The 15,403-nt window shown below is 40.8% G+C and overlaps 1 protein-coding gene across 1 annotated transcript in view; it reads right to left on the bottom strand.

The window, feature by feature from the left end:
* YIPF1 (Yip1 domain family member 1) overlaps positions 1 to 3,572 on the bottom strand; it is a 35,589-nt gene extending 32,017 nt beyond the window's left edge. The window contains exons 1-2 of the mRNA XM_059063417.2: positions 3,268 to 3,572; positions 2,215 to 2,291 (exon numbers count right to left, since the gene is read on the bottom strand). Of these exons, the coding sequence (XP_058919400.1) occupies positions 2,215 to 2,245 (31 nt within the window). The 5' untranslated portion in view covers positions 2,246 to 2,291; positions 3,268 to 3,572. The remainder of the gene's footprint in view (positions 1 to 2,214; positions 2,292 to 3,267) is intronic.
* Positions 3,573 to 15,403: the final 11,831 nt, after the last annotated feature.

The raw sequence follows: 15,403 nt of genomic DNA, 5'->3' as shown, positions 1-15,403 counted from the left end.
ATTTTAAAAACAGTAGTTTACCAGAGGAAAGGACATGCCAGAAGGAGGAACAGAGAGCGTCACTTTAGAGGTACCAAGTCCAAAGAGGTTCACGAGATGATAACTCATCTAGTTGATGGGATTAGGAAAGGATACTTGGAGAAGCTGCCGTATGAGAAGGATGGCCAGAAGCAGTGGGGATGGCATCTCAGGCAAAAGGTATGGGATGAGCAAGACCCAGAAGACAGAAAATGTTTTCTGCGTGTGAAGAACAGCAGATGGAAAGTTTGATTTTAATGTAGGATGTGTGTACCTCGCACATGATGACGATTCACATGTTCTGCTCTGTATTAGTTATTCTTGTCCATCTCAGTGCCTTGAGGGCAAGATTGGTATGTTTCTTATTTCTGCCACCAACATTATCTGCTTCTACATCCTATGCTATGTTTTGCCTCTGTTCCTTTCCTGACACAATGTCTCCCACCTGCAGGGCCCTGACCTTCACTTTTTCATTTAACACTACCATTTTTCCTCGGAGAAGCTTTCCATGACCCCCACAGCATCCTGTGTTCTTTTCTAAAAAGCAAAGTCTTTAACATGGTGTATAAAGTCCTGTGTGACTTGGCTCCTGCTTCCTCTCAAACCTCACCTTGTGACAGGCCTCCCCCACCATCTGTGCTCTGGTACATTGGCCTTCTTTTAATTCCTTGGGAAAGAAAATGAAACAGACTTCCTCCCTTCTCAAGTACTCTGCATGTGCTGTTCTTTACACTTGAACTTTCTTGCACTGTATTCCCAGATAGGATGACCAAGGAAGGCCTCTGGAATGAAGTGAGATTTGAGCAGAGCAAGGGAACAAGCCATGTGGCTATCTGGACTAAGAATGTCCCAAACAGAAGGATGGCTCAAAAGCCCTAAGTTGTTAGTGTACCTGGCCTCTGGAGGGACAGTGATGAGGCCCATGTGGGTAGGCAGAGAGAAAGGGCTAGAGTAGCAGGAGATGAAATCACAGGCAGCGGAGGCCTGTATCATGTAGGGCCTCCTAAGCACAGAAAGGGCTCTGCTTTCCACTCCTAGTGAGATGGGAGCCACTGGAAGGTTTAGAAGGAATGACGTGATCTGACCTGGCTTTAAAGGACTACTCTGGCTGCAAAATACAGACTGTAGGGGGTAAGGGAAGATGCAGGAAGTCCTGAAGGAAGGTAAGGGCTATAATCCAGACATGAGGTGATGGTGACCTTGAGCACGGTGGGATAGTGGCAGAGGTGGCGAGAAGTGGTCAGATGCTGGTTGTATTTTGCAGATGGAGCTGACAGTATTGGCCGCTGAAGTGGATTTCTCTTTAAACATTGTATCTCTTCCTTAGATAGTAGTAAGATAGCGTAGGTTGTGATGCCTGGGTTCAAACCTTGCTTTACCACTTACTATAACCTTTAAGCAAATGACTTAATTTTCCTGTGCTTCAGTTTCCTCATTGGTAAAATAGGGAGAATAAAATAACTATTTCATAAAGTTGACATAAGGAGTAAATGAGTAAATATTTGTAAAGCACTTAGAACACTGCCTGCCATTTAGGAAATACTATACAAGTGTTTACAAGGCAAATGAGCATTCATCAATCCCCAGCTTAGGTCAGGCTCCGGGTTATGAGTTATGAACTTTTCCTCCAGCACTTTCATAGTTTATAGGTATATATTTAAATGATCATTTAACAAATAAATGTCTCCCTCACTAGAATGAGAGCTTCATAAGGGAAGAAACTATTCACTCTTCTACCCTGGTAACTAGAACAATTGCCTGGTTCACGGTCACACTCATGAGAGATTTACTGAGTCAGTGAAGGAATGACCTGATCACATTTCATTATAATTATCTTTTTACACTGTTATCTACTCTACCAGTGCAAAAAACGTCTTTATCTTTTGATCTCCTGTATCTAGTAGAATTCTAAGCACAAAATAGGTGCTCAATAAATGCGTGTTGAACTACAGCAAGAACTCTATAAACATTTTGTGTAATCACTGCACTAAATTTATGATATTACCAATCTGAAGTGCTGTTTGGCAAAAAAAGAACAGCTGATGTGAACAAATAGAATAACCTGAGTGTGGCAAACATTCTTTTACCAAGATGTCTGAAATAATCTTCTTTAATATATGCACCAGCATAGCAACGGAAATTCTGCTGTGACTGCAGAAATACTGATCATAAAAGGTGGGCACCCAACGCATGTACCTTCAAACTGCAAGTCATCTACAGCTGCCATTCAGCCAAGGGTCTTCTCCCAATTATTAGGAAGATAATTTAGAGGTCTAAAAAAGGAAAAATAAATAAATTTCATACGATAACATAAATAAATATCTACAAACGAATCTTATTTCAGCGTTAGAAATGGTATTGCAGGGCTTCCCTGGTGGCGCAGTGGTTGAGAGTCCGCCTGCTGATACAGGGTACCCGGGTTCATGCCCCGGTCCGGGGGGACCCCGCATGCCGCGGAGCGGCTGGGCCCGTGAGCCATGGCAGCTGAGCCATGCCCGCTGAGCCTGTGCGTCCAGAGCCTGTGCTCCGCAACGGAAGAGGCCACAACAGTGAGAGGCCCGCGTACCGAAAAAAAAAAAAAAAAAAAAAAGAAAAGAAATGGTATTGCTTTCCCTTGCGTCCTTTCTTAGTGGGATCCGATAGGTTTATATAAAGATAACCATTTAGCATCAGATACTATTAAAACTGTTATAAAAAAAACTAATGGTGGGGGGCTCCATTGGTTCCATGCAATCTCACTGTGTGGGTGTTTAAGGGCCAGGTGCAGCCTGGAGATGCAAGGATGAGGAAGGGGAGGCTGGGGTTTGAGAGAGGTGGCTATGAGGGCAGTGGAGAGCAAAGGCAGTCAGCCTAGCCAGTGGTTAAGGGCACAGGCTCTGGAGTTGAACAGACTGGGTTTGATTCCCGATTCTGCTGCTTCTGGCCGTAAGACTGTGGGCTCCTGGGGGCCTCAATTTCCTCATCTGTAAAATGGGTTCATAACTGTACCTACTCACACGATGTTGGGTGCCATTTACTGAGGCAAGCAAGTGTAAGGCGCTTAGTGCACAGCGAAGCAATTAGTAGGCGCTGGAGTGATGGGGACCCTACAGCCTGGGGCACCGTGAGTCCAGCACGGTCTGGGAAAGAGCTGCCCAAGAAACACGGACAGTGTTTTAGGAGGAGAAGCTGGGCCGCAGCGGCCCGGGTGGGCAGGAGATCCCGAGCTCCCTCAGTCCCGGGCCGGCCCCACAGACCCCGCCGCCTCACCTCGCGGGGCGCGGCGTCCAGCTGGTGCCAGGAAGCCTCGGGCCTCAGATTCTGCGCGCAGGTTCTGGTCCCGCCGAGTTGCCGGAAACCGGAGATCCGGGGGGGCAGACCTTCTCCACCTCCTCCGGGCAGAGCCCCGCCTCCTTAAAAAGACAGCAGCTCCAGGAGACGCCGCTTCCCGAGACCTCAGCGGGCAACTGCACCAAAGCTCGCTCCCTCCGCGGCCCCTCGAAGGGCGAGGCCTCGGCTCTTAAAGAGGCAGGTGGCGCAGGGCGGACCGGTGGGGACGTGGAGAGGGTCCGCCTGGGCTCACCTCGCTCCGGGGGTGGGGGGCGCAGAGAATTCTCTGGAAAGTGGGGTTTACTTTATGTTTGGTTATACCTCTTTTCTTATTGAAATATAAAGTAGAGTAACGGAAGACGATTGTGAAAAGGAAAAAATGTCATCAATCCCCCCATTCTTTTTTGCCCATAAAAATTTAATTAACCAGTGAGGGAGAACGAGTCAATTAGTTTTTGAGTGTTGAATCAGTGATCTAGGGAAGGATGATGTCTGTTCCTAGGGACACCCCCGTAAGTGTGGTAATTTGTTCCTTCACTCCTGCGACGATCTACCTTATGCCCTTGGTGCCGTGAGGGGTGACTGGAGATTGGCCTCACTCCCCGCTCTGTCTCCGCCTCCGCATCTGACCACCACCTTGACTACAGCAGGGGCCCAGTAAACGACGGTGAAGTTGCACTGAGTGAGCCGGTGAGAAACATTTTGCCCCGCCGCCAGTCTTTGTTGGTTATCACCTACACATCCCTCCAGATGTCGGTACCCTTTCCTCCTCCTAGGGAAAGCCTGCCTTCGCCTCCCAGGACTTCTTTTGCGCCCATAGTCCCCTGTGCTTGCTTAGACCGTGGCAGCTGTTATTGTTTGCCCATCTTTGCCGGCGTGGGAGTGCTTTGGGGGGAAGGATGAGGAATGACTCTGGTCTCCAGGTCCTCAAGGCAGCCCAGAACCAGGGACACGATAGTTGCTCACTGAAGATTAATTGTAGAGCGATCAAGTTCTGGCTGTCTGAGCAGCATAAGCCAAATTCACTGCCTACACAAGGTGGAACCTTTGACTTTGGCCTCACTACACTGGGCCCTTATGGTCAATCAGAATGGCTTATTACATCTGACTAATAAAATAGTTACACACATACGGAGCGTATTTATTGAACTGACATTGTGATCAGGCTTTATACATGCATATCTCTAATTCTCAGAACAATCCAGCAAGCTTGAGGTGATTATCCTCATTTTATAAAGAGAAAGCTGAGGTTAGCATATGTATGCGCAGGGTACTTTGGTTGAATGTGTACCAGGAATGAATTGCAACGCACAAATTCGGTGTGCAAACGTATCAAACACTTCTTATGCCCCATGGCAGATCCTCCTGGCTTCATCAGCTGCTTATTTCACCACCACTGATCTTGTTCCAGCTTCAGCAGCTATAACCAAAGTGAGCTTCACCTCAAGTCCATAACTCAGGCTTCTCGCTTTCTGCATCAGGGCTTGTGTCTTGATACCTTGGGATTATGGGACTGCTGAAACCGTTTAGCACTGGGACAGGTGCAAGCCAGAAGTGCGGAAGTGGGGAGCAGTCAGTGCCTCATGGGACAAATCTTTGATCGATGGAGTCAGTAACTGATGAATACATGCTTCTCTTTTTCCCCCTCAGACTCTCCTCAGATATTTCATACAGCTTTCAAACTGTCTTGCAGGATCAAACAACCAAATGCCTTTGGAAGTGGCCAATTTGACTAGATAATTCTTTGTAGAGCACCCTCAACAAAGAATTGCACCCTTACACTGGCTCTCCTTCCTCCCCTCCCCCATTGCATTACAATTCACCCTTGCAATGGCTCTCCTTTCTCCTCTGTTTTACAACTCCTGTCCTTCACTCCTGATCCTTGGACTCACACTTGCCAATAAAGTACTCACATGAGATGAGGAACCCACACTAAGGCATGTTGGTACCAAGAGTGGCCCCAGAAAGCAGCCCTCAGGATGGAATTTTGGAACCGGACTGCTCACCAGTCAGATGGCAACAACAACCCCATTGCTAGTGATAAGTGTGTGTGTGTGTGTGTGTGTGTGTGTGTGTGTCGGGCGGGGGCGCGGTGATAACACCGAGACTCTATATTTCTTCTCTTGGAAACAGAAGTAAAAGTTTTATTGATATATTAATTATAATGATATGTAAGTTTTGGCTCAAAACGAGACAAGAATCAAAGATAACTATACCGGTTTAACTAAAACAGCAATTCTCAACTGGGGACTATTTTGCTCCCAGGGATATTTGGCAATATCTGAAGACATTTTTTTTTTAAGAATTTTATTGGGATTTCCCTGGTGGCGCAGGAGTTAGGAATCCGCCTGCCAATGCAGGGGACACAGGTTCGATCCCTGGTTGGGGAAGATCCCACATGCTGTGGAGCAACTAATCCCGTGTGCCACAACTACTGAGCCTGCTCTCTAGAGCCCACACGCCGCAACTGCTGAAGCCTGTACCCTCTAGGGCCCACGCTCTGCAGGATGAGAAGCCCGCACTGCAGCGAAGAGTAGCCCCCACTTGGGGCAACTAGAGAAGGCCCGCGCGCATCAGCGAAGACCCAAAACAGCAAAAAAAAATTAAAAAATAAAAACCATCATTCACTCTAAAAAAAATAATTTTATTGGAGTATAGTTGATTTACAATGTTGTGTTAGTTTCAGGTGTACAGCAAAGTGATTCAGCTATATATATATATATATATATATATATATATATATATATATATATATATATTCATCTTTTTCAGATTCTTTTCCCATATAGGTTATTACAGAATGTTGAGTAGAGTTCCCTGTGCTATACAGTAGGTCCTTGTTGGTTATCTATTTTATATATAGTAGTGTGTGTATGTTAATCCTAAGCTCCTAATTTATCCCTCCCGCACACGTTTCCCCTTTGGTAACCATAAGGTTGTTTTCAAAATCTGTAAGTCTGTTTCTGTTTTGTAAATAAGTTCGTTTATACTATTTTTTTAGAGTCCACAGATGAGTGATATGATATTTGTCTTTCTCTGCCTGACTTATGAAGGCATTTTTTTTTTTTGAAGGCATTTTTGATTGTCATGACTTGTGAGGTGCTACTGGCCAGGGTGCTTCTAAACGTCCTACAGTGCACAGGATAGCCCTTCTCAACAAGGAATTATCTAGTTCAACATGTCGATGGTGTCAAGGTTGAAAAGCTCTGAGCTCAGAATGTTCATATTTCCTTAACTCATCTGTCCAACTATGGTAAGGAAGGTGAGCCGAGCTGATGATACTAATTAGACCTCTTAACTGCTCTGTGAGGGGAATGAACCAGTGAGAGGGAACCCACCCCACCCTCACCTAGATAGAATGGGGGAAGAATGCGGATGAAGAGAAGCAAAGGAGCAAGCCTTGCTTTGATGCACAGGGATGGGCTGGAGGGGATGGTCTGAAAAGCATGAGCCTTGTTAGATGCTGCATGTGATCCTGACAGAGTCCCCTGGCTTTCCGCAGGGGAAAGCTGGTGACCCCACAGCTGAGCCATGCTCCAGAAAGTGTCTCCAACACCTGCTGAGTGACACCCATCCCAGGGAGAAGGCAGCTGGCCTTTGCATCATCGTCTCAGGCGATGCAATGTTAGAGAACTGCCACTGATTATTTTGGCAAATGCCCTGTTTTTATAGCGTGAGCTCTGAGTCATGTCAAATAAAAGCAAGAACTAAGAATGGAGCTTTCCAAAGGAGATGTCAGACAAGTCACATAATGACAGTTGTCTGTGAATGGGACTTTTTGAAGAGCTCCAAACCTATTCTTCCCCTTCCAGTGGTTACTAAATTGCTAATTTTTGCAACAACCATGGTTGTGAAGCTGTTGTTTTTCAAGGCTACCTTGGAGCAGGGAGAGGGGAATGGGGCTAGAGCAAGTTAAAACACCACAATGCTCACTGTTCTTACTAAGATTCAACTGTTTTTATTGAATAGACACTTCTCTGATTATCACAAACCTTTCTTTGATTAATTTACAGAATACCGAAAGAAGTTGATTTTGACAATTTTTGCCAGTGTTCTCATGCTTTTATGAAGGAGTGGGTTTTCAGAGATTCTTACTCTTCCATTCCAGAAGTGCTGCTAATTCATTTACATTAAATGCATTTATTTTTATATGTAGATATTTCAGTCATCTTTTTCACATTAATTACTTCCATTACTTCTTTATAACTTCTTTAGCTTTTTTTTTTTGTATCTTTATTGGAGTATAATTGCTTTACATTGTTGTGTTAGTTTCTGCTGTACAACAAAGTGAATCAACTATCTGTATACATATATCCCCATATCCCCTCCCTCTTGAGCCTCCTTTATCCCACCCCTCTAGGTTGTCACAAAGCACGAGCTGATCTCCTTGTGCTATGCAGCTGCTTCCCACTAGCCGTCCATTTTACATTTGGAAGTGTATATATGTCAGTGCTACTCTCACTTCGTCCCAGCTTCCCCTCTCCCCCCCAACCCATCCTCAAGTCCGTTCTCTACGTCTGCGTCTTTATTCCTGTGCCGCCACTAGGTTCACCAGTACTGCTTATTTAGATTCCATATATATGTGTTAGCATATGGTATTTGTTTTTCTCTTTTTGACTTACTTCACTCTGTATGACGGATTCTAGGTCCATCCACCTCACTACAAATCACTCAATTTCGTTTCTTTTTATGGCTGAGTAATATTGCATTGTATATATGTGCCACATCTTCTTTATCCATTCATCTGTCAATGGACATTTAGGTTGCTTCCATGTCCTGGCTATTGTAAATAGTGCTGCAATGAACATTGTGGTACATGTATCTTTTTGAATTATGGTTTTCTCAGGGTATATGCCCAGTAGTGGAATTGCTGGGTCATATGTTAGTTCTATTTTTAGTTTTTTAAGGAACCTCCATACTGTTCTCCATTGTGGCTGTATCAATTTACATTCCCACCAACAGTGCAAGAGGGTTCCCTTTTCTCCACACCCTCTCCAGCATTTATCGTTTGTAGATTTTTTGATCATGGCCATTCTGACCGGTGTGAGGTGATACCTCATTGTGGTTTTGATTTGCATTTCTCTAATGATTAGTGATGTTGAGCATCTTTTCATGTTCTTTCCCTTCTTTCACTAGCTATTTTTTTCTTGCTAGTTCAAAGTTATACATCCATTTTATTTTATTTTGGTTGTTGCTTTTAACTCATTTATTTTTTCCTGTCTGCTTTTTAAGCTTATATATGCATATATATATATATATATATATATATATATATATATATATATATACACACACACACACTCTATTGAACAGGTGGCTCCTAATCTGTTATTTAACACATTCCCCCAGTCTTTATTTTTTTATTTTATTTTTAAAATTTATTTTTGTCTGTGTTGTGTCTTCGTTGCTGCGTGCAGGCTTTCTCTAGTTGCAGCAAGTGGGGGCTACTCTTCATTGTGGTGTGCGGGCTTCTCATTGCTGTGGCTCCTCTTGTTGTGGAGCACGGGCTCTAGGCATGCAGGTTTCAGTAGTTGTGGCACACAGGCTCAGTAGTTGTGGCTCGCAGGCTCTAGAGCACAGGCTCAGTAGTTGTGGCACATGGGCTCAGTTATGCAGCAGCATGTGGGATCTTCCCGGACCAGGACTCGCACCTGTGTCCGCTTCATTGGCAGGCGGATTCTTAACCACTGTGCCACCAGGGACGCCCTCCCCCCAGTCTTTAATTCAACAATTGTGTATTTGTTTACTAAAACTTCTGTTTGACTCTTTTAAAAATCATTTTGGGTAGCCTATTAATGCTTTTTTTTTTTAATCCAGGAAGGCAGATGATTTAATAGCTTACTGGTGGAAGCTGATCTTTGCTGTCAGGGTGCCCTGGCACCTGTGAGTGCTTTAAACCTTTAATACATAGTTATAGCTATTTAAATATTCTTATTGATAATTCCAATGTCTGAAATTCTTGAGGATCTAAATGTTGTTGTTTCTACTGATTCTCACTCATGGTGGTTTGTTTCTTTGTGTGTTGATAATCTTTGTGAGCTCATATTAGTTTCATCCTAATCTATGTGAATCCTCAATATCTAAATATTTTGTCTTTTCTAAAAAGTCCTATTTGGCTCTTTTATCAAAAGTACATGGTCATTTTTGACACCAAGTTACAGGCGATACCTCTTCAGAGAGGAGTTGCTATTGCATCTTCCAGAAGCCAGGAGTCACTGCTGATAGGGGACCACTTCCATATCCTTTGAGGAGATTCCATCTTAATACAGAAATCTCAGAGTCAGCTCCCCTATTCTACAGCTGATTCAGGGCTTAGTTTCACAACCACAGAGCTGATATTGGTGCTTCTCAGGGCTGCTCTAACTTTTCTATTTGCCCAGGACTATTTTGCCCAGTTCCCTATTTTGGTTTTACCCAATGATATTATTTATGTTTATGTACATACATATGTGTGAATGCTTGGAGTTATTCCCTTAACTCTTATGAAAGCAGTACCTTAAATAGTTATTTCATGGAAAAGCTAACTGTTTAGTGAGCAAAAGTCTGACGTACTGCCAGAAATGAAATTCTCAACTAATCTTTCTGTTACTCAGAATTGCAAGCATGCACAAAAAAGTAAAGAACAATATAATGAAACCCCGTATACCATCATCTATATTTACTTATTGTAATTTTGCTATTGATCCCCCTTTTCCTTCTTTCTTTTTATGGTTTTGTGAAGTCACTTTTAAAACTTAAACACATTTGTTTTGAAGAGAAACTTCTATTGACTCCATGAAATGGAAAATCATGATCCCTTGCCAGTAATAGAATGTAACCATAATAATAAATAAAATGAAAATCAAAGTTATTAAAAATTAAGAAAATAAACAATAGATATAAAAGTAATAATGAATTGATTTATATAAATACATACCTGAAAAGTTTTTCAATGAGAATAAAGGAATAACTTATGATCAATCAGTAATGAAGATATGTATATTAAACTCATTGCCTCTTCATTAAAAATAAGGATTAGTTTCTAGAATAATAAAATGATTCTGTCTTTTGGTTTTGATGTTATAGCACCAAGAATCCGAACTCCCAACACATACCTGCAATTGGAAAGGAAGGGCAAAACATATGTAACCACTTTTTAGATTTCAGTTATACATATTTATAACTCCTTTGTATTCTAAACAATTGTCAGCTTCCAAAGTGATGGTTGATGTACTGCTGAAAATAAAAGAATTACTGGAGTTTTGAAATATTTATGGGCAGCCTGTGTAACATGGTGTATCAGAGGTCCACCCCAAGGTCCAATGATTTGTAGGAGGTCTCAGAGAACTTATCATATAGTCATACTCATAGCTATGCTTAAACAGTGAAAGGATACAAGAGAAAATCAGCAAAGGGAAAAGGCACATGGGGCCAAAGTCCAGGGAAAACCTGGCATAAGCTTCCAAGAGTTCTCTCCCAGTGGAGTCACACAGGATACACTTAACTCTTCCAGGAACAAGCTGTGACAACATGGGTGAAGTATTGTCTACCAGGGAATCTCATCAGAGAACAATGCCCAAGGTTTCTACTGGGTGCTGGTCACATAATCATCCTCTGTCTAGCATGTACCTAAATTCCAAATTCCCAGAAGGAAAGCAGGTTTTCACAGTAGCTAAAATGTGAAAGGAACCCAAATGTCCATCAACAGATGAAGGGATAAGCAAAAATGTTTTATATACATACAACGGAATATTATTCATCCTTAAGAAAGAAGGAAATTTCACAGTATGCTACCACATGGAAGAAACTTGAGGACTATGCTATGTGAAATAAGACAGTCATAAACAGACAAGTACTGTATAATTCCACTTATATTAAGTATTTAGGTATTTGACAGTAGTCAAAAATCATAAAGACAGAAAATGTAATGGTGGTTGCTAGGAGATAGCAGGAGGAGGGAATGGAGGATTATTGTTTAATGAGTATCATTTCAGTTTTACAAGATGAAAAGAGTTATGGTGATGGCTGCACAACAATGTGGATGTTCTTAATGCCACTGAACTATACACTTAAAAATGGTTATAATGGTAAATTTTATGTTATGTATATTTTATCACAATAAAAAAACAAAAAAGTAATAGGGCCAGTGATTGTAGATGTAGATCATATACTTCTAATAACTTTACATAACAACTCTTTCAAAAAAAAAAGGTAAGGGAATAGAAAAAGACACACTATGCTAACACTAATCAAAAGAGAGCTGGAATGACTATATTACTTTCACACAGAGAAAACTTCAGAGCAAGGAAAATTATCAGGGATAAAGACATTTTATAATATAAAGGGGTCAATTCTCTAAGAAGGCATAAGCTTTAATGTGTATGTGCCTAACAACAGAGCATCAAAATACATGAGGCAAAAACTGATAGAACTGAAAGGAGAAATAGACAAATCCACTCTTATAGTTGGAGACTTTAATACCCCTCTGTCAGAAATGGGTGGATCTAGCAGGCAGAAAATCAGAAAGGACATAGGAGAATTCAACAGCACCATTGGTCAACTGGATGTAATTAACATCTATAGACCACTTCACCCAGCAACAGTGGAATACAGATTCTTCTCAAGTTTACATGGAACATTCACCAAGATAGACAACATTCGAAGCCATAAAACATACCTTACCAAAACAAACAAAAAACAGAAATCATACAATATATACTGTCAGACCACAGTGGAATCAAACTAGAAATCAATAACAGAAAAATACTTGGAAAACTCCAGAATACTTGTAGATTAAACAAAACACTTCAAAATAACACAGGGCCAAATAAGAAACCTCAAGAGAAATTAAGAAATATTTTGAACTAAATGAAAATGAAAATACAACTTAACAGCATTTGTGAGATGCAGCAGAAGTAGTACCTACAAGGAAATTAATAGCATTGAGAGCATATATTAGAAAAGAAAGGCCCGGGTTCAATCCCTGGTCGGGTAACTGAGATCCCACAAACAGTGCAGTGTGGCCAAAAAAAGAAAAAAGAAAAAAGAGAGAGAAATCTAAAATCAATAATCTAAGCTTCCACCTTAGCAATTTGGAAAAAGAAGAGAAAATTAAATTCAAAGTAGTCAGAAGAAAATAAATTAAAATTAGAGCAGAAATCAATGAAACTAAAAATAGGAAATCAATAGGGAAGATCCATGAACCAAAAGCTGGTTCTTTGCAAAGATCAATAAAATTGATAAACCAGGCTAAGTAAGAAAAAAAGAAAGAAGATGCAAGTTTCTAGTATCAGAAATGAAAGAAGGGACATCACTATCAATCCCATGGATATTAAAAGGATAATAAAGGGATACTAATAATTCTATACCCACACATGTGATAACATAGTAAAATGGACCAATTCTTTGAAAGACACAATCTGTGTAAACTTACACCAGAATAAATAAACAATCTGAATAGGCCTATATCTTATTAAAGAATTTGAATAAATAATTAATAACCTTCCAAAACAGAAAAAGTACAGGCTCAGATAATTTCACTGGTGAATTCTACCAAACAACTAAGGAACAAATTATATCAATTTTCTACAAATTCATCCAGAAATTAGAAGGAAAGGGAATACTTCCTAACTCATTCTATGAAACCAGCATTACCCTAATACCAAAACCAGACAAAGACATAACAAGAAAAGAAAATTAGAGGCCAATATCTTTCATGAATATAAATGCAAACATCCTCAACAAAATATTAGCAAACTGAATCCAACAATGATAAAAAAAAATTATACATCATGACCAAGTGAGATTTATTCCAGATATATAAAGCTGGTTCAACATTAAAAAATCAATTACTGTAATCCATTACATAAAAAGCCTAAAGAATAAGAATCACATGATCATATCAATACATGCAGAAAAAGCATTTGACAAAATTCAACACCCCTTAATTATAAAAATTCTCAGCAAACTAGGAGTAAAGGGGGAACTTCCTCAACTTGATAAAGAACGTATACAAAAAACCTACGGCTAACATCATATTTAATGATGTTACAACTAGAAACTCTCCTGCTAAGATCAGGATTAAGGCAAAAATATACCCTGATGGTTTGCAAACTGGTCCCCTTACATGGAAGGCAGGGAGACACCAAAGAAAGTGACAGATCACTCCAGATTGGTAGGTGGCAGGATGGCATTTTAAATAAGCAAGGGGACTTACGAGGCTTGTCTTGGGCAGCCACAAGACAAGTAGATCTCTGAACACACCCACTATTATCTTAAAAGTTTATACAGAGGACTTAACTGGGGTCAGTCATATATACCATCCAGATGGTCTCAACATCACATTACTATCTCAGGCTGCATGCTTGGGTAGCTTCTAGCATGGGGAAGGCAAGCAGAACACACATTCCAAAGACAGGGGAGGAGGTGAGGAGCTTCTGATTGCCCAAGTCCAGCTTACAGGTTAACCAGTGGTCATGTCCTCTCAGTAACCTCTTCCAATATCCCCTCTCACCACTCTCTCAACATCATACTGGAAGTCCTAGCTAATGTAATAAAAGAAAAGGAAATAAGTGTATACAGATCAGGAAGAAATAAATAAAGCTTTCTTTGCTCATAGACTACACAATTGTTTATGTAGAAAATCTGAATGGGGCTTCCCTGGTGGCACAGTGGTTGAGAATCCACCTGCCAATGCAGAGGACACAAGTTTGAGCCCTGGTCCGGGAAGATCCCACATGCCGCAGAGCAACTAACCCCGTGCGCCACAACTACTGAGCCTGTGCTCTAGAGCTGGCGAGCCACAACTACTGAGCCCGCATGCTGCAACTACTGAAGCTGGTGTGCCTAGAACCCGTGCTCTGCAACAAGAGAAACCACTGCAATGAAAAGCCTGCGCACCGCAACGAAGAGTAGCCCCCACTTGCCGCAATTAGAGAAAGCCCGCACGCAGCAACGAAGACACAACACAGCCAAAAATAAATAAATAAAATAAATACATTTTTTTAAAAAAAGAAAAAAGAAAATCTGAATGAATTGACCAAGAAATTACTGGAACTAATAAGTGATTATAGCAAGTTTGCATGATACAAGGCTAATGCACAAAAGTCAATTGCTTTCCTATATACCAGCAATGAACAATTGGAATCTGAAATTAAAAATCATAATACCATTTATATTAGCACCCCTCAAAATGAAATACTTAGGTATAAATCTAACAAACTATGTAGAAGATCTATAAAAGGACACCTATAAAACTCTGATAAAAGAAATCAAGGAAGAGCTAAATAAATGGAGAGATATTCCATGTTCATGAATAGGAAGACTCAATATTGTCACGGTGCCAGTTCTTCCTAACTTATCTATAGAGTCAACATGATACCGACTGAAATCCGAGGAAGTTATTTTGTGGATATTGACAAACTGATTTCAAGTTTATGCAAAAAGGCAAAAGACCCAGAAGAGCTAGCACAATATTGAAGGAGAAGAACAAAGCTGAAAGACTGACAGTACTTAACTTCAAGACTTAATTTAAAGATATAGTAATCAAGAGAGTATGATATTGGCAAAAGAATAGACAAATAGATCAATGGAAAGAAGAGAGAGTCCAGAAACAGACCCACACAAATATAGCCATGTAATCTTTGACAAAGGAACAAAGGCAATACAAAGGAGAAAAGAAAGTCTCTTTGACAAATGGTTCTGCAACAACCAGACAGCCACATGCAAGGAAAATGAATCTAGGCACAGACCTTACACCTTTCACAAATATTAACTTGAAATGGATCTTAGACCTAAATATAAAACACAAAACCATAAAACTTGCAGATAACACAGGAGAAAAACTAGATGACCTTGAGTTGGGTGATGACTTTGAGATACAACACCAAAGTCACATTTCATGAAAAAAGAATTGATAAGTTGGACTTCATTAAAATCAAAAACATCTGCTCTGAAAAAGACACTGTCAAGAGGCTGAGAAGACAAGCTACAGACTGGGAGAAAATATTTGCAAAAGACATAGCTGATAAAGGACTGTTATCTAAAGTAAACGAAGAACTCTTAAAACTCAATGATTAAAAAAAGAACAATCTGATTT

Source organism: Kogia breviceps, chromosome 1 (assembly GCF_026419965.1).
Source record: "Kogia breviceps isolate mKogBre1 chromosome 1, mKogBre1 haplotype 1, whole genome shotgun sequence".
Lineage (NCBI taxonomy): Eukaryota > Metazoa > Chordata > Mammalia > Artiodactyla > Physeteridae > Kogia > Kogia breviceps.
The sequence above is the reverse complement of the archived record's forward strand: the minus strand, read 5'-3'. Positions and strand labels throughout refer to the sequence as shown.